Below are 18,275 nucleotides of genomic sequence, written 5' to 3' on the forward strand. Positions count from 1 at the left end.
ATTCTTATTTGCTGTAATATTAAAAATTTTGATGATTTGTTTAAATGGTTTTTTTTAATTATATATTTTAAGATTGATTTTTCGTGACTACATTCTATAATTGTCTAAAAAAAATTGTTTGTCCCATATAGACATCCACATAAATATGAACTTCTGATAAATTTGTTCATTGGAATATTTAGTTTCACTTTCAACTTTATTCTCTTTTTTGGCACCCTCATGCTAACTTGTGGGGCTAGCCAACTTGGTGCAAAAGGGTTTACAAAAGCTGATCGAGATGCGCGTGATCGGACACAAAAGCATGTATTATTATTCGTACAGAATTTTAAAGATCTAAGAATATAAGCAATAGAAAGTTCAGAAAATTATTTAGATACAGCATGTATTTCGTCTAGCTCCGAGTCCAAAGCAGGCCAATCTTTCTCCTTTTGAATGAGTATAACCAGTTGTTCACAGTTGATTGAAAGACCATCTCTTTGTGTCCAAACTTCAGTATCACTTGCATTGCCCATAGCAAACCTTCAGCTTCCGCTTGCAGTGGTGATTTGGTGCGTGTATATTGGCCCTTGCTCCAAACAGCATTGGAAAGTCACCATCCATTAACACAAAGCCAAGTTCATATATATCTCTTTCATTTTATCCAGGATGTCTAGCAAGAGCGTTTCTTTGCGGAGGAACAGTTGTGTCCGTTACTTCAACTCCCATATCAATCTCCATAATCTCGTCTATACGTTGAGATATCCTCCAACAATCTGCTTCAATTTTATTCGCTAATGGAAAATACATAATTCCTACGACACTATTAATTATTGTTTTTTTTTTGTAACACCGATACGACAAACTTATGTTTGATTTAACAAAACTCTTATTTTAATTTTGTATTAAAGAATCAATCATATTTCATATTATCCATAATTTAGTAAATTTGCTTATTTGTCATGTTTTTATTAGGTTTTAGCTAAATCATTGATTTATTATTTATTTTTAGCTAAGTCACTAATTTATTAATTAAAAAATACCCTTAATTAATATTATATATATATTAAAAAATAAATTTTATTTTAGTAATATTAAATTTCTATTTTATATTAAAATTTAGTTAGTTTTTCTTATTTGTCATATTTTATTAGGTTTTAGACTTTTAGATAGGTTATTGATTTATTATTAATTTCTAACTGATTTGCTAATGTGTTAATTAAAACAATACCCTTAATGAATTTTATATATAATTAAAAAAAGAATTTTATTTTAATCATATAAAATTTATATGTTATATTAATATTAAATAATTGATTCTAAAATAATATAATAAAATTATCAAAAATTGAAAAATAAGATAATTTTTATATATATTTTGTTGCTATCTGAAAACAATATTTTTATTATAAAAGTTAAGAAGATATAAAAAATTATAGTTAAATATTATTCAAGAAAAAAACATTTATATAAAGATATTTTCTAAACTATTTCTAAGATATGAGTGTTTTAAAAAATTTAACACAGGATGTTTAGAACACGGGATTATGCTTATGAGAGAGTGGCTCGGGAATAGGCTTCGAAATGGGTCGAATGGGCTCCGAAAATAGTTTATTTTTTTTAATTCAAACTCAAGTCCGGATGACATGGCATCTTGATTGGTTCACATTATTTTGCCCATGTGGCAAGGCTTAGAAAGTAAAGATTTAGTCCCTTTTATATAATAGGATAATACAAATCATTAGATTACATGTTATAGTCAATTTAATCTTCTAAATTTATCTTATTTTTTCAAGGACTAGGATAGTGAGAAAGCACATGTTATGAGAGTGTGTTTAGTTAATAACGAGATGGCAAAAGGACAATTCAGTCATTTACTATACGTATGATCAAGTCCGCTTTGTTGTTACGTGAAGTGTTGGCTCCTATATAACCTCGTTCCTCTCCAGCTTGCTCTTTCCCATAAATCGGATTATCAATCAATACATAAACACCTAAAAGAAAAATAAAGAAGTAGGAGAGAGATGGGAAACAGCTTAAGGTGTTGTATAGCTTGTGTGCTTCCATGTGGAGCACTAGACTTAATCAGGATCGTTCATCTAAACGGCCACGTTCAGGAGATCACACGGTCAATAACCGCCGGAGAGATTCTCCAAGCAAACCCAAACCATGTCCTAAGCAAACCATGTTCTCAAGGAGTTGTCCGCAAGATCTTGATCTTGTCCCCTGAATCTGAGCTCAAGCGAGGAAGTATCTATTTTCTTATTCCTGATTCTTCTTTGCCGGAGAAGAAAAGGAGGAGAAAAGATAGTCATCGTCAGAGTAAGACTCTCAACAACAACCCTACCGTTGACGCCCCTAAAGATGATGATCAATCTGTGAAGTTGTGTACTGAGAAGTACTTAGAAGAAGTTGTGTCGTCGACGTCGACTAGTAAAGAACACCGTCATCGCCGGCGACATAGCAGATCCGCGTCAGTTTCCACGTGGCAGCCTCACCTTGACAGCATCTCTGAGGATCTTAATTAATTCCTCTTCACTTTTCTTTTTCTTCTAGCTAATGGTGTTTTTTGTCCGGAAGCCGGATTTTTATTTTCCTAGAGATCATTTTTATTTTCTGTTTTGTTTTGTTTGGGGAAAAAATCTCACGAAATTATATATTGTGGATACAATCTGTTTTAAATGATGTTGTAATTTCAAGCCACTGAGTGATTATATTTCAACCATTAATCTATCTTAGAAACATACACAAAATCGACTTTGGTCTATGGCCAAAATGAATCGATGAACCAGCCTTGTTATAACTATATATTCAATGAATTTATGATACAATGAAATAATCCGAAAAGTGTATTCGATCGAATTAAAGACTGGAGAAAGCATCAATGAAATGATTAACGACTATGATGAAATGTGCGTTTAACAGAAAATATCACATTGAATGATTAGACTTAATTATACTTAAGTTAGGTAGCTAGTATAAAATAATAATTAATAATGATAGTTAGTGCGCAGGTTTTCACATGTGGGTGGACCAATCGAATGGCCTTTGAACTTGGAAGAAAACCATTTGTTCCAAATAATTCTATTAACATCTTTCTTTCTTTCTTTCTTTTTTGAATGAAACATCCAATAACATAAATAAAAGAAAAACAACTTGTAATGTAAACCATACACGGACAAGAAAGTATATCAATGATTATGCATTAGAAAACAAATGATATTTATCTTCTCATCTCATGTACCATGAAATTTGTCGTGTGTATAGCTTTGCTTTTCATTTTGAAGCTACCAACGACTCACATATAGTTATAGCAGATACAATAGTCTTAAACATTAAATCACAAATAAAGCATGTATATTCATAATTTGAATCTGAAGTTCTTTACTGGAACAAAAAGGTTGGAGATGGCTCCAAGTACAAGTTAAGATATCTATAGAAAAATGAATTTCTTGCAATAAAATATCAGATTCAAGAATTTATTATTAATAAAGTAAAACAACCAGAAAAAAAAAAGAGAGAAATGAAAGCTGGCGAGCCCATCTTCATCAGCTACCTTCACATGGTTTCCCTCTTCTATGCCCCATTCTAAGACATTTCATTTTTTATCACTCGTTTATTTTTCTTATATTCTATTTCTCTCTATGGTCTAAAATATGATCTATTAATGTATAATGTGCAACTATGCATAGATTATTAAAAGCACTTTGTCAAAAAAAAAAAAACTATGCATAGATTACTCAGTTTGGTCCAAACATCCCATCTTCTCGATACACCTCAGTCATTAATGCTTGTTGGTTTATGTCATGGTAAATCAACGATCAATTTCTATCATCTTTTATTCAACTAAACTTTCCTTTGTATTAGGTTGAGGGTTTTCTCTTGTTAATTTTCGTAATAGACATACACGTACTGATGCAATCTAGTATCTACCGCCAAAACTTTATGTAACTCTTGCAATTTAACAAAGAATGATATAGCGTCATTACATTATATATAATGACCCACTCGGTATCCCAATTATATATCTGACGCTACTCTCTTGCATGGAAGCATGCCACGTCCGTCTGGTTCTATCCACAGAACAACTTTGAGATCCCCACTTCATCTCCCCAAATAACTTTGTGAGAGATATTTTCTATCAGTTTTAAATGAAAACAACTGACCATTTGAAAAAAATGTCTTTGCTTACTTAACGATCTGTAGTTTTATAACAAACACAAAAACTACACTTTTTATTTTTACCCTTAAAAAAATGAAATATTAACAAAATAGGAGAAAAAAGACTAATTAACGGTTATTATGAAGATCAATGGAAGTAAACCCTTCTTCGACAGAGAAACGTGGGTGTACTCTCGGATCCACAATCCTAGGAGGCGAATCTGGTAATTTACAACTATCGTCCATCCCAAGAGACTCTCCTTCTTGCTGATGAACCACAAGAACCGAGAAATGAAAATCCGAAGACGCAAACATGTCTCCGATCACACCTAGCTCAGGACACTCACTCCAGTCCGTAAGCCCGTACAGCACAGACGAATCTAGGTCATGGTCACGACCCACAACCACCATATCGTATGTATCCCCTAGTGCACTAATCACTTGCGTGGTCTGCACGCCATCTCTCACGATCTCTTCTCTATAATGTATTTTGGGTTTGTTGAGTGAAAAGTTCTTGAAGTTGTTTATAAGGTGAGCCTCTGAGTATTCGTTTTCTTCACCTGCTTGATGGTTGAGGTAGAGAGAGCTCTTGTGTATGAAGTGAATCATCGTGACGCTCACGTCCGGGTGCTCAGCGATTCTCATGCAGAAGGCTAGGGCTTCAGCGTCGTCTCGGCCTTCAATGAATATCACAGCTACGTTTCGCCACGTGTGGCTCATTAGGACAGAGCGTCTGCCTTCTGTTTCTCCTCGGTCGATAAATATTCCGACCGAGCAAGGTGCCTTGTCCAACACGTTAAGGTTTATACTACGTATCGCCGAGTTCGCGTGGTCGACGTTTCCGTCTATCCCGTACTGTTTATGGAACGGGGTGACGATGAGAGCAGCTTTCTTGTCAAGTGCGAGAGTGCAAATATCGTCGTTGATGCTAGAGAAGGGAGCCGCAGCTGTGAAATGCTGAGCCATTAGGGTTCCTTGGTGCTGCTGCTCGAACTTTTGGAACCCGTTGACAATTTGCGAGTTTGTTCATGAGGTGATGCGGCATGGGCACCGCGTGAGCTCGTCCTTTGAGCTCGACGAGGTGTAGCGTGAAGACGGAGATAGGGCTGAAGCGACTAGGGTAAGCAGCTTCCAGAAGGTTGACCATCGAAGGTACGTTTTCTACGTTGTAAACGCAGAGGAGGAGACGGAACTGAAGGTTTCGTTGTCTTGTGTTGAGGATGGTTCGCTTGCTCTTGCTTCTGTAGCGTTTCGACGGGTCGTAGAGACAGACAACAACTAAAACAGAGGAAACTAAGCTGAGAATCTTTTAGTGAGATGAATAACAAAACAGAAGACTCTGTTTTTTTTTTATTAATGTTGCTTTCTAGGTCAAAAGATCAAAGAGGAAAGGGAAGTGAGAGAAACTAACAGAGAGAGAGAGAGAGATGAAGCCCACATTTTGTTGTTTCTATTTATGGATTTCGACTATTCTTTGGTTGGTTAATGTTAATAACCCATAATTTCCAACCATTCTAAATTCTGTGGTTTTAATTTTCCTTGAGGTCCTAACCACTCTTCTATCTCATCACACATTCTAGTCTAAAGTTCCTAGATCCTTCAACCTACTACTAATCCCTTCTCAAACCAAAAACCATCACAAACCAGTAATTCTTCAACTTTCCAGCGAAACTGATTAAACTAAAATATTTAGAGTGGGCGCATATAAAATGATTTTGAATATAATCTACAGAGGAAAAAATGATTTTTGAATTTTAAAGTTTAGCAAACCCTGTGAAAAAATTGTATCAGAACCAAAACCTGATCTGATTGGAATGATTTGAAAATTTGTAAACAAAGATGTGAACTATGTATGGTTCCCTCAAACTAGGCTTTCACTATGTAGGAAGCTTGGAAATAAAGCAACCAATTAGTGCCCTAATTTATGCCGTAGCGCAAAAACTCTAATGAGAAACTCAAAAACTTTTATGAATCTCAGTGCCTTATTTCCACACTAGAAAAGAAACTCAGCTTGGAATCAGCCAATGTGTGGAACTCCATAGCAGACTTAAAGCACGTGTGGTGTCACGTGACAGGTGCCTCAAATCAGATAACCAAGTGCTTGTCAAAGCACTAAACTCGAAGCAACATCCGGTGGAACTCTACGGAATCAACTTGGATATCGAGAACCTATCCTCTTCGTTTTGTTCTATTTCTTTTGTCCATGTTTCTAGGAATTTGAATTCTGCTGCAGATGCTTTAGCAAAGTCTGCCCTGTACTACTTGAACACTTAGCTTGAGCTTTTATGAAATATTTGGTTGAACAAAAAAAAAAAGAGAGTAATAATCAACAAAATGATTGGATAAAATAAAATACAATACAAGATTATAGTAGTTCAAAAAAAAAAAAAAAAAAACAATACAAGATTAGACCATATGTGAAATTTATTATTTATTTAGTATGGTCTCACATGACTGCTCAAAAGTGAAGCAATACTGAACATGCGTAGATCTGATCTTAAATAATATCACTTTCATCTTTTTTTTTTTTTTGATAAGTATGTGAATTTCATTTATCAAATGAGATAGTTTGTACTAGTACAAAGATTTAAAAGGAGAAGCAATCCCAAGCCAAAAAAAGATAAAAACAGGGGAGAGCTTAGAGAAAACTACAGAAGCTGATTTGAGCCATTACTCATGTGCCAACCAGATTCCCATGATGTTTTTGAAGTTCCTACGATGCTTCCTTGCCAGTATGGCGTTCCTTATTTGTCTGTCAATCTCCTTGAAGCTAACTTGCGGTGGTGATGAAATTCCATTATGTAGACGTTGGTTTCTCTCACGCCAAAGTCTGTAAATGACAGCTTGAACCGTTAATTTCCGGAGAGTAGGATCATGTGATTAATTTAGAATCAGAGTTTGATATATATAAGCATATGGTTTTGACTTCTCATCCAATTAATATTGATTCATGGAGATGAAATGAATCCAGGAAAAGTAGCTTCACAAATTATTTCCAAGATTTCAAAAAGAGTAAATAAGAATCATTTGACATCTCTTAGAAACACCTTAATGATGGAAGCGTAACATCCAAAAGATTTAGCACGATAATGTTTAGATCCGGATAACAGTGATCTAGGGCTGTTCCTTCCGTACAAATCATGTGTTCTCAGCGGAGAAGATGGCATAGAAGATGTTGTAGACGAGGATGACGAAGATGAAGCAGCTGGAGAAGATGGGGCGCCACGATTCTTGTTGAACACGGAACCGAGGTGAGTGTTGGGTTTTCTAGGGTTTGCAGGTTTTGTAGGTGAGACCGGTTAATGTCGTTGTCTCAGAGTTCCGGGCTGAGATTCCCATTTGAAGGGAACTGCAGCCGATGATCCGCCGTAATAGTCACCGTTCATGACCACAGGAAGGAGGTTGGTCGTAGAAGCACTAGGACGATCTTGTTGAGACATTGGACACTCTATGAGGAACTGGGACATTAGCTCAAGTATAAGAGAAATGAAAAGACAAGGGGGACTTTTTTGTTCTTACTTTATTAGGTGAAGATAGGATTTTAGATTCAGATTCAAAAGTTTTGAATTCTTTGCGGTCATATTTTATTGTATAGTATATAGTTTTGAATGCGAAAGGTGTTTATATATATACATATATTACACTCCCTTTTCTTCTCCAACAAACTGCGATTGTTTTGAATTAACTTTCAGGTTGTAAATTTTTTTAATGAAATCTCAACAATGACGGGCTATGCATGAATTTGAGATTTATGGGAATATAAACATTTTTAGAGTATTCTTAATTAAAAAATGATAATTTGGAGCCCTGCAATCTTATACTCCCTCCATTTCAAAATAGATGATGTTTTAGAAGGAGTATTTTGTCATTGGGGATTTTAAGAGTTAGCTAGGCAATATGAAGCCAAGGCAATGTGTCATCGGTCTATGTTCAGAGCCCATCCTTGGTAGGTTAAGCATCTATGTATATGATTTGAAATAAATGGTTGAGGGAAAACAATATGGAACAAAATATTGTAGTTGTGTGAAAAAACATGCCATCCATTAATTGACAAATAGTTTGTATAGTGAACTCAAGCTTCCCTCATTTCGTTGCAAGAACGTTATTCCCACCTCTCACTTGCTGTAAAACCAAATAATAAAAGATAAGATAAAACCCATTTTGATCATGTTCAAGCGTCAGTCGCTTGGAAACAAGTCTGTGCAGAGCTCTCCATAGAACCTAGTCACAAGCTCAATGAAGATAGGATCGTTAAGATTATTCCAATAATAGTTAACCTCTTCCATGTCCATCAAGTCATCAAACTTCCCTTCCTCAACGATCACATGGATCATATAGTCCTCAAACCTTCTGCAAGCCTCTTTCACAGCATCTTCCTCTCTTTTAATCGTCCTCGCTGGATTGTTTCTTTGCGTCATAGCCAACGAAAACATCTTTCTTGAGAGCAGAAGGTTTTGATCATCGACCACACTAGCTGCATCAATGGCATTACAGAATTAAATTAATTAAAATCAAATAACCGAAATATAGTTACAAAGGATTTTTTTTATTGTTACATGAGGAGCTTCTAGGTGTGATCTGGCTCATCCTTTGCTCCTTATTAGTACTGAGGAAACAAAGACAAGACAACATAGTTGAAGAAGAAGATTGTGTGGTATTCACATTTCGAACTCGAGCCTGAAAGAAGGAGATGAACCGGTTGCATGATTTCGAAATCTTTGATTTCAGTTTAATGAAATTTGACTTCAATCTCATTTTCAACCGTTCCAACTCGATTTGTTTTTTTGGCTGTTGTAGTAGTTTTGTTGGGAGGGTGGTTCGTGTTTACGTGGGTTTCACGTCTTTGCATTAAAAGTCATGATGATGGTGGTGTGACTGGTGTCCCATGAACTTTAAACCCCTTGTCTAATCGTAATCTACTTTAATGTGATTTGACATTGTAACATAGTGACCTATATGTTTAAGAAAAGGTCGTTTGAGTAAACTATACAGTATCTGAATTAATTAGTCGTATAATCGAGGAACGTACTAACTGAATTAATTAGTAATTAATTAAGGACTTAGTTAGTAATATCAATTAAGAAAATGGTTATCAAGAATATAATTAATTTATGATCTCAGCTGTTTCAAATGCAAAGACAACTTTAGAGTAATTTCTTGATCATTGGTTTAGTAAAACCTGTACAACATCTATGAAAAGAAAACGCAAACAATATTAACTTTTTGAATGTTTATGGTACGAGTCGTTGACAAATTAAAAAGCTAGTGAAAAGCATGAAAGAGCACACGTATCAGTTGATGAGACCATAAGTTTATATTTAGACATCGTATTGGTCGCCGAGTTTTATGCAAGACTGTCTTTTCTTCTCTTCTCTACAGTATTTTTACACCATTATTATTATATTATGACATAGGATATAAAGAGATTGGACTTCAACCTGAAATAATGTTTAACCTCTTTTGTTGAATCGCTTTGTCACGTTCACCGAATCATGTTTTGGAATTAACGTACCAGAAATATTCTGTATATACTGTTACACCACTAATCGACATAGCTACTACTAGTGACAAAATTTGAAGACGACATTACAAAACGATTCTTTCATCAACTTTCTCACTAAAATAAATGATGGGGTTCACTAGATTCATTCATTGTGGAGCTCAATAGTCCATGGTTGTTGACGTTCATAAATGACGAATAAAAGCAACATTTTTCACGTATGAACGCAAATACTTAAAAGAAATTCATTGGACGTGGTATAATGTGGTTGAATGGTTCATATAATTAAGAACAACAAATCTTTCTATTGTGATTTCAAACGGTATTTGCCATTGTTTTTTTTTTTTTTGACAAAGGGGTATTTGCCATTGTTGATGCTACAAGATGCGTACCCAGCTATTTCACAAACTTGAGAGACTAATATTAGTCTTAACTTCGACTGAAATTACAAAAAAAAAAACTTCGACTGAAATTATTTGTAAAAATAAAACAAAAGATTGCATTTAACTAGTTGTTCAAAAAAAAAAGATTGCATCTAACTAATTTGGAACCCTAGGTGTGGGCACTTCCATTTTGAATTTAGGTTTTGGGGTTTTCTTCTGTTAAAACATCATTAACATGAGAGCTCTTTCCATGGTCTCTCATAAAACAACAATAACATTAGTGTATATATTAAATAAATAAAATTTAAAATAAAAAAATATAAATTGACCACTCATTGCATGGTACATTTAACAGGAGTCTCGCATCAATCTTGCAAAGTTTTTTAACATAGCAACAGTTCTCCTCTCTCACATCTTTTCTTCCTCTCTTCTCTTTTTTTTTCCACTTTTTAAATACTGAGAATTTGAACGAAAAACTGCTTATTGAAAATGCTCTTATGTTCTTGTTAAGCCGGTTTCGGTTCAATTAGATTCCTTTAAATATTTAAGATATAATGGTACATAATGTTTTTGATATTTATGAATTTTAATTCGATCTTGGTTTAATTCTTTCAAATTTTAGTTTGGATGATAAAACCGAGAAGAGATTAATATTCCATAACTTTTTGTATTGTTTATACAGAGAAACTTAGAGCATCTCTAACTCTATTTAGTTTCCAATCTAAATATCATTCTACAGTAAAAATATATGCTAATTTTATTCAATTTCCAATTCCATAATGAAATAAATATGTTTACGCAAAAAAATATATTTTGTTTGCAATTTTTTTTAAAATGAAATAGGATTGTAGTAAAATTCATTTCCATAATAAAAAACTGAGTAATATAATGGAGATTATGTTAGATGGAGAAAACAAACATGATATGTAATGGTTTCCCGCTTTAAATCCGATAATTTACTTGAATTTGGTTGAGTTTAACTCTGTCAATTTGGGTTAGGGCGACCGTTTGGTGCAAAGAACAGACATTCTACGAGGTGGACCCTACTTTTGTTCTTACATTGTCGTTTTTCAAATCCTCTCTTTATTTCTTTTTATCTGTCACATAGATACTCCTCAACTTCTAAAAAACTCTACAGATTCTCTCTCTCTTTTCTACGAGAAGATCACACACTTTTATAACAGTCATGAGGAACTATAAGTTCAGATTTTCAGCTATGATCCCAAGTGAATGGCTCCACAAGCTCAAGAACATGACCAAACCCAGAAAAAAACATCCTCGTCCTTCTTCTTGTTCCTTAAACACTACCAAGAAAACAAAAGCGTCCTCTGAGTCTAATAAGTCTCTTCCTCACTCTTCAAGAACTTACTTCTCCAGTAGATCACACACTTCCTTAGAATCTAAGATCCTTCATAATTCACCAAGAAACTCTCTTCACGTGATAGAGAGCAAAAGAAAGACTATTTACAAGCCTTCTCCTCCTCCCTCTTCTTCTGTATCTGCAGGCTTTAACAAGAAGAAGATCAACTTTCCTCCGAACCAAGATTCTTCTTCCTCTGCTTCTTCCAACGTCATCGACATGAATAGCAGAGATTTCAAGAAGAGAATGTTCAAAGAGATGAAGGTGTTTGACTCAACAGAGAAAGCTTGTCCAGCAAGTAACCGAACCAAGACATCGCGTAAACCTCATCATCTTTCAGTTAAGGTCAACAATAAAGAGAAAGAAGAAGCGTGTAGGATCAAAAAGAATGTTTCTAACGGAAGAAGATCATCATCAAACTCTCCAAGGATAAAAATCAAAGTGAATTCTCCTAGGGTTCAAGTCCCAGCGCGTAGAAGCAAATCAAGATCGCAGAACAAACAAGTTCTTGAAAGTTTCGCAGTGATCAAGAGCTCTCTTGATCCGAAGAAAGATTTCAGAGAATCAATGGTGGAGATGATAGAAGAGAACAACATCAGAGCTTCACAAGACTTGAGGGAACTGCTAGCATGTTACCTTTCATTGAATCCAAAGGAGTATCATGATCTTATCCTAAAGGTTTTCGTTCAAGTATGGCTTGAAGTCATAAACTCTAAAGTTGCGTCAAAGTAAAAAACATGTTATTGTTTTAGCTATAATTATCTGTTAAAAAACAGTTGTTCTTATTAAAGAGTGTTATATAAAGAGTGTTTAAACTAACTTGTGTGGACATTATCTTTGCAAGACCAGTTTTGTGTTTTGTCTGTTTAACGTAATAAAGATAGATCGATCACTCGTTTTATTGTCGATGGATGTGATGTGATGTGTGAGCATAATGAACTTACACTTATTCATAATTGAGCATTTTAACAAAACCAGCAACATACCCCCAGTTCTCACGAGTCTATACCAAAACAGAAGATTTGCTTAAAACAACAGCTTTTTGCTTTTTTTTTCAAACGTTAAAAGCAATTTAAAGTATTTTTAGAAGTGAATTACAAATCAAAGACTTTTACAATTCTACTTAAATGCAGTAATGATTTTAAAAAAAAGTCTCCAAAGGAAAAAGCAATAACTAACTGTAGTAAGATTAAACTTTGGATTATATTAGGATTTGATCGAGTTTTAGCCATAGTTATGAAAAAAGCCAAGAGTGTAGTGACAAGAAGCACACGGAGACAAGTCAGAAAGCCATCGAGTACCGAGTAGCGATGGGTTCCTGTCCTAATGATAAATGAAGCAGGAAACACGAAAATAGAACCTGAAGAAGAGATAATCGCTAGAGAGAGAAAGAAACACTGACACAAGAAAGGATATGATTAAAGAGGAAAAGCAGAGAGAAAGTCTCAAAACCTAAAGGTATTGTTGCAAAGAAAAGAAGATGGGAGGAGGGAGGACCACTGTCTTGTTGCTGTTTCCCAATGCCCATCTCCTCCAACCTCTCAATACAGTTAGTACGGTATGGCCATCTTTTTTTTTTGGGTATTCATCAACCACAAACAATAACGTTTAATAGATATTTGCATTGGTGCCACTACTTGTTCCAAGTAAGAATAATGTTCGTTAGGTTTAACCAAGCCAATAAAAACCGAAATGAACTGCTCCTAGATTGATCAAGGAACCTAGTTTACTTAAACAAGCAGAGTCACTAGATATTATCATCATCATATGTACAAATTCTCAAGGGTTTAAAAGAAGGCGACAAAATGTTACCCATCCTTTTACATTCCATAGATGCCACAACACATCTTTGTTCAGCATTTTGTTAATCGTCAGCGCAAAAGAGGTCTGATGTCTTTTTCTCAGTTCCTATAAGCAAAAACAAAATTAAAATTAAATTAAATGAATTGTGTAATAATAATGAGACAGACATGTAGGAGTTGGCATGGCTAAAGTAAACAAGGACGATCATCATCTATTTGAAAAACCAATACCCTAAGCTCATAGGCTCAACTAATTGATCAAAAAGTAAGATTACCATGACTTTTGATAATAATACAATCAACAACTAATGACATGAATGGTCAAACACATGGAGCCATAAAACCCATTCCTACACAATTCAAATTGCCCTTTTATAGCATGAGCAGCGTGACCACATGGTAAAGTACTGAAGTCGATAGTCTTTCATGAGAATCCAGAGAACATTTTTTTTTGAGCAACCGAATCCAGAGAACATATTTTGTATTATACATTTGCTCACAGATCCACAAGTAGAGTGTCAATTCAAAAAGAATTGTGAAAATAAGCGCGACTATTAGTTTCTACGAACATGGCTCACTGTTTGTGAGAGTTCATGTCATTTTTCTCCACCTAAGCACTCACCTACTCAAAGGATGGCGCTCTAGACGCCTCATCTCAACTCGATGTTTATCTTTAATATCACCCTGTGAGATAATGTGTCTACCATTAGAAACGTGATAAAATCAACTCTAAGAGAGATGAATAAAGAGCAGAGAGATAAACGAAGCTGCGTACATTAGTTCTGCGCACTAGAATATCACACTCATCTTTGATCCGCTTCCAGTTTGCACCATACCTGAAAAATCACAAAAAGAGTATAGCAAATCAACATTAATTCATGACAGATGTTCAATCTAAAATCTAAGAAAACTTTTAGGTTTCAAGTACTTCTCATAGCCTTTCATAACGGCCAGCGTTTCTGCAGTACTCCAAGGAATCTTCGGCCTTCTACCACCAACAAGGTTTCTTTTCCAAGGAGACACCACAATCCTTTTACCTCTTGGTTCATTATCCGCTTCACCATTTTCTCCATCTGAATCATCATCAATTGAGTCTTCCCACTAATCAAACAAACAAACAAACAAACAAAATGTGAAAAAACAACTCGATTGAACAAAACAAGTCCCACATTAGTGAATACGAGTGACTTGAGTGTTCCATCATACTAGTTATTTAAACACAGGAAACCTAAGACGACATCATAGATCATCTGATTAAAGAATGAATAGTGCTATTAAACTTAGTGAATGTTCAATTATATTAGCTACTTAAACACAGGAAGACCTAAGACAATAGCATAGATCATCTGATGAAACAATAAAACATGAACAACTTCACCTCACAAGTCTGTGCTGTGGCTCTTCTCTCCATCAAGCTAGGCTTGTTTGCTGCAGGAGGACCAGCAACAACATTCTCTTGTTGTGTAGTCGAAGCAACCTTCCAATTTGAAGGTCCTCCTGCTTCTGCCAAGGCATTCATCAGGTCGATTTTAGAAGCTCTAAGCTCTTCAAGCGCCTTGGCAACAACTGCAGAGGAAATGGTCTTCATCCTCCGTGGCGGAGATGCAGCTTCTAACTCACCACAAGGTCCTTCCTCTTCAATATCTGAGAGTCTCCCTATAACAAAAAAATCAAAAAAAACTTTTAATCCAATTCTAAAAAACCTCAAAAGGTTCAAGAGAGTGTAGTGTAAGACCTTCGTCTTCCTCCATTGGCTCTGTCTCTCCTGTTTCTTTACTAGTCTCTTCAGATTCATCTCTCTCACCATAGGCACAATCAATGTTGGGGTGCAGCTCAGAAACAACTTTCCTCAAAGAAGCCAAAGCTTTCTCTCTCGTATTCTCATCCATCAAGGCCTCACGAGCCTTAGCGTCACCATGAGCCGTCCACAATCTTTTGCAGCTATTCAAGAGGTCACGAGTAACCAAACAACTGACCTTATCGCACAGAGGCATAACCCTACGGAGCCAAATCGATCTGATTGCTTCGGTGTAAGCTTCTTTTGCGTCTCTCTCGTTAGTGAGACACCTCGCTGTACATTCTACGGCGACTTGACAGTACGATTCCTTCACTGATTGGGGGACTTTAGAGCCTTCTTTGTGGAGAATCTCCACTAGATTCTCTAACCGCTCGAGATTCTTATCCTCCACGAGTCCTTTCTCGATCTCCGTGAAAATTCCTTCGAGGATAGCTTCCTTCCACTGCGACAATGCCATCGTTGCCGACTCAAATCAAACTCTCCCGGAGGTGTGAAGGCGAAGGCGAAGACGACGGTTAAGTCCTTTTTTTGTTATTTCCGTTCCTTAAAACAACGACGCGTGCGGTTTCTCTAGTATGAAACGGCGGACATGCCAAATCTCAACGGAGAGAACGGCGAGAAAACAGAGGCGAAGACGAAGCGTCTTTTTTTTTTTTGGCTATTTCCGCTCCTCAGAAAAACGACGCGTGCGGTTTCTCTAGCATGAAACGGTGTACATGCCAAATCTCAACGGAGAGAACGGCAAGAAATCAGAGGCGAAGACGTAGCGTTTTTATTTTGCTATTTACGTTCCTTAAAACAACAACGCGTGTCGTTTTTATAGCATAACCGGCTTACATGCTAATTTTCTACAAAAAGAACGGCAAGATATCTTGATTTTGAAAACTCTTTGTTTTTAGCAAATTTACCCCTAATTCTTTAAAATATTTCAATTATGCCTCACTATAAATTTTTCTCTACATCCGCCCCTGGAGGCAGCGAGACCTCAAGAATATACTCTTCCAGGATTCCAGCAGCTGCTGCAGCAGCACTTCTTCACGAGTCGCTATCGCAATGTCTGTAACGAAAGCCGTTACGAGCTTGGACAATGTAGTGGTGAAGTCGCCCAACGACCAGGAGGCTATACAGAGTGATTGAGCTGGAGAACGGATTGTGTGGTCTGCTTATTCAGATGATGATGATGACGGAGAAGAAGAGGAAGATAGTGACGGGAGCTATGAAGGTGACGACGGAGAAGGAGATGATATGGATGAAGATGAAGTGAAAGAGAAAGGAGAGCAACAGACTAAAAAGGTTCTTTTCGATTTAAGATATATCACTCTTTTTAATCAAATTTGATTTTTAAACTCATGTGTGTTGTGATGTGCGTTTCAGGCAGCTGCAGCAATGTGTGTTGCAATGGGAAGCTTCTTGGATCCTCCGGAGGCGCAAGGCCTCGCTCACTTTTTTTTTTTTTTTTTTTGAAAAAAAAGGCCTCGCTCACTTTCTTGGTATTTTCATCTTCTGTATCAGTTTTGAATTCACTTTCTTTGTTTTTAGTGTTGACTCACTCTCATGTTAATGTTTTGTGCAGAACACATGCTTTTTATGGGTAGCAACTCTTGTGTAAACGAATCTATGACAGCGACGAGAAGTTGTCTGTACTAAATGATTTGTCTCTCACTGATCTCAACAGCTTTATCCCTGTAGTCCGCTCTCAGGTAACATTCTGCCATCAACCATAGCTACTGTGATTCCCCTTTTACTTGATACAAGACTACTTTCTCTAACGATTGTTCTCTGGTTATGTTTGCAGATATTTATTGAAGCTCTATGTCATGGTAATTTGTCGGAAGACGAAGCAGTAAACATATCACGCATATTCAAAAACAGTTTGACAACTGAACCGCTCCCAGTCAAATCTAGACACAGAGAGCAGATAACGTGTTTCCCTCTGAGTGCCAAACTTGTAAGAGATGTCAACGTGAAGAACAAATCTGAAACAAACTCAGTAGTCGAGGTAAAAAGACAAGTCTCTGTTCTTGTGATGAGAGTCAGCAAAGTAGAAGCTGTAGTAGGTTTCTTGTATATATAGACATGGTTATGAGTTTGAACGTGAATCCTGTTTTGCAGCTTTACTATCAAATCGAACCCGAGGAAGCTCAGTCAACAAAAATGAAAGCTATGCTGGATCTATTTCACGAAATCATAGAAGAGCCATTGTTCAATCAGTTAAGGTTAGTCATCACATGTTTCTCTAGTTTGCTTATAGATCAATCCTCTTGTAGTCATATAATTAATGCGATCTTGGTTATAGGACAAAGGAGCAGCTTGGTTATGTTGTCGAGTGCGGCCCTCGCTTTACATACCGTGTCCACGGTTTCTGTTTCTGTGTTCAATCTTCAAAGTACGGTCCAGTTCATTTATTCGGGAGAATCGACAATTTCATAAAAGACATCGAAGGGCTTCTGATACGTCTGTAATAAAAAAAAATGAAGAGCTTTGTTTAAATCATTTCTCAACTCGGTTCTCAAATGTTGACATTACAGGAACAACTCGATGAAGAGTCCTTTGGAGATTATAGAAGCGGTGTGATTGCTAGATTGCTGGAAAAGGATCCCTCTCTCTTGTCTGAAACAAACGAGTTATGGAGTCAGATTGTCGACAAAAGGTAAAAGGATCACAATGACTTGTTGCTTGGTTCCATATCGACCACTGAGTGAAAAAACTCTTTTTCACAGGTACATGTTTGTTTACTCCCACAAAGAAGCAGAAGAGCTAAGAAGCATAGAGAGAAGAAAGATGTGATCAGCTGGTACAAAACCTACTTCCGAGAATCATCACCCAAATGTCGTAGGCTTGCGGTTAGGGAATGGAGATGCGATACCAATATGAAAGAAACTCAAACAGATCTTAAGTCAGTGCAGCAGGTCATCGCAGACGCTGTGGCTTTCAAGTCAACCTCTCAGTTTTACCCAAGCCTCTGCTACTGAGCAACAATAGTTACTATTTATTTACACAATTGCTTCAATTTTTCCTTGATATTGTTTTTCATTAACACAATTTCCTTTATCGCTGGGAGAAAAAAGTATGTTTTGTTATTATTTGAAGATATTCATTTAAAATTATGTTTTTGTCGGTTGGTTAAGGTAGAAAGCTTATATACTAGATTATAACATTCCTGAGGCCCATTTATATAACTAACGGTAAAAACTAACGTTAGTGAATGATTTAGGCATGGGCGTTTCGGGTTCAGGCCGGTTTTTTCAGGTCTGAGTTTTTCTAATCTTAAACATTTGGATCTAATAGGTATTTG

At 36.1% G+C, this 18,275-nt stretch overlaps 5 protein-coding genes and 1 pseudogene across 5 annotated transcripts; 3 read left to right on the plus strand and 3 right to left on the minus strand.

The window, feature by feature from the left end:
* Nucleotides 1-1,457: 1,457 nt before the first annotated feature.
* On the plus strand, nt 1,458-2,705 carry LOC103843484. Its single transcript, XM_009120219.3, has one exon. The coding sequence runs from the start codon at nt 2,001-2,003 to the stop codon at nt 2,502-2,504; it is 504 nt and encodes a 167-aa protein (XP_009118467.1). The 5' UTR covers nt 1,458-2,000; the 3' UTR covers nt 2,505-2,705.
* On the minus strand, nt 2,594-7,604 carry LOC103843539 (annotated as a pseudogene).
* On the minus strand, nt 6,339-8,952 carry LOC103843485 (transcription repressor OFP17). The gene is made up of 2 exons (XM_009120221.2): nt 8,694-8,952; nt 6,339-8,611 (listed from the first exon to the last, which is right to left on the minus strand). The coding sequence occupies exons 1-2, from the start codon at nt 8,890-8,892 to the stop codon at nt 8,316-8,318; spliced, it is 495 nt and encodes a 164-aa protein (XP_009118469.1). The 5' UTR covers nt 8,893-8,952; the 3' UTR covers nt 6,339-8,315.
* Nucleotides 8,953-11,156: 2,204 nt separating this feature from the next.
* LOC103843486 (transcription repressor OFP4) lies at nt 11,157-13,438 on the plus strand. The gene has a single exon (XM_009120222.3). The coding sequence runs from the start codon at nt 11,207-11,209 to the stop codon at nt 12,110-12,112; it is 906 nt and encodes a 301-aa protein (XP_009118470.1). The 5' UTR covers nt 11,157-11,206; the 3' UTR covers nt 12,113-13,438.
* Nucleotides 13,066-16,647, minus strand: LOC103843488. Its single transcript, XM_009120223.3, has 6 exons — nt 14,918-16,647; nt 14,561-14,838; nt 14,111-14,283; nt 13,958-14,018; nt 13,805-13,866; nt 13,066-13,288 (listed from the first exon to the last, which is right to left on the minus strand). The coding sequence occupies exons 1-6, from the start codon at nt 15,435-15,437 to the stop codon at nt 13,282-13,284; spliced, it is 1,101 nt and encodes a 366-aa protein (XP_009118471.1). The 5' UTR covers nt 15,438-16,647; the 3' UTR covers nt 13,066-13,281.
* LOC103843540 (nardilysin-like) lies at nt 16,647-18,137 on the plus strand. Its single transcript, XM_033278667.1, has 5 exons — nt 16,647-16,979; nt 17,093-17,196; nt 17,277-17,430; nt 17,509-17,630; nt 17,701-18,137. Exons 2-5 carry the CDS (start codon nt 17,135-17,137, stop codon nt 17,765-17,767), a joined length of 405 nt encoding a protein of 134 aa, XP_033134558.1. The 5' UTR covers nt 16,647-16,979; nt 17,093-17,134; the 3' UTR covers nt 17,768-18,137.
* The last annotated feature ends 138 nt before the right edge of the window (nt 18,138-18,275 follow it).

Source organism: Brassica rapa, chromosome A09 (genome assembly GCF_000309985.2).
Source record: "Brassica rapa cultivar Chiifu-401-42 chromosome A09, CAAS_Brap_v3.01, whole genome shotgun sequence".
NCBI lineage: Eukaryota > Viridiplantae > Streptophyta > Magnoliopsida > Brassicales > Brassicaceae > Brassica > Brassica rapa.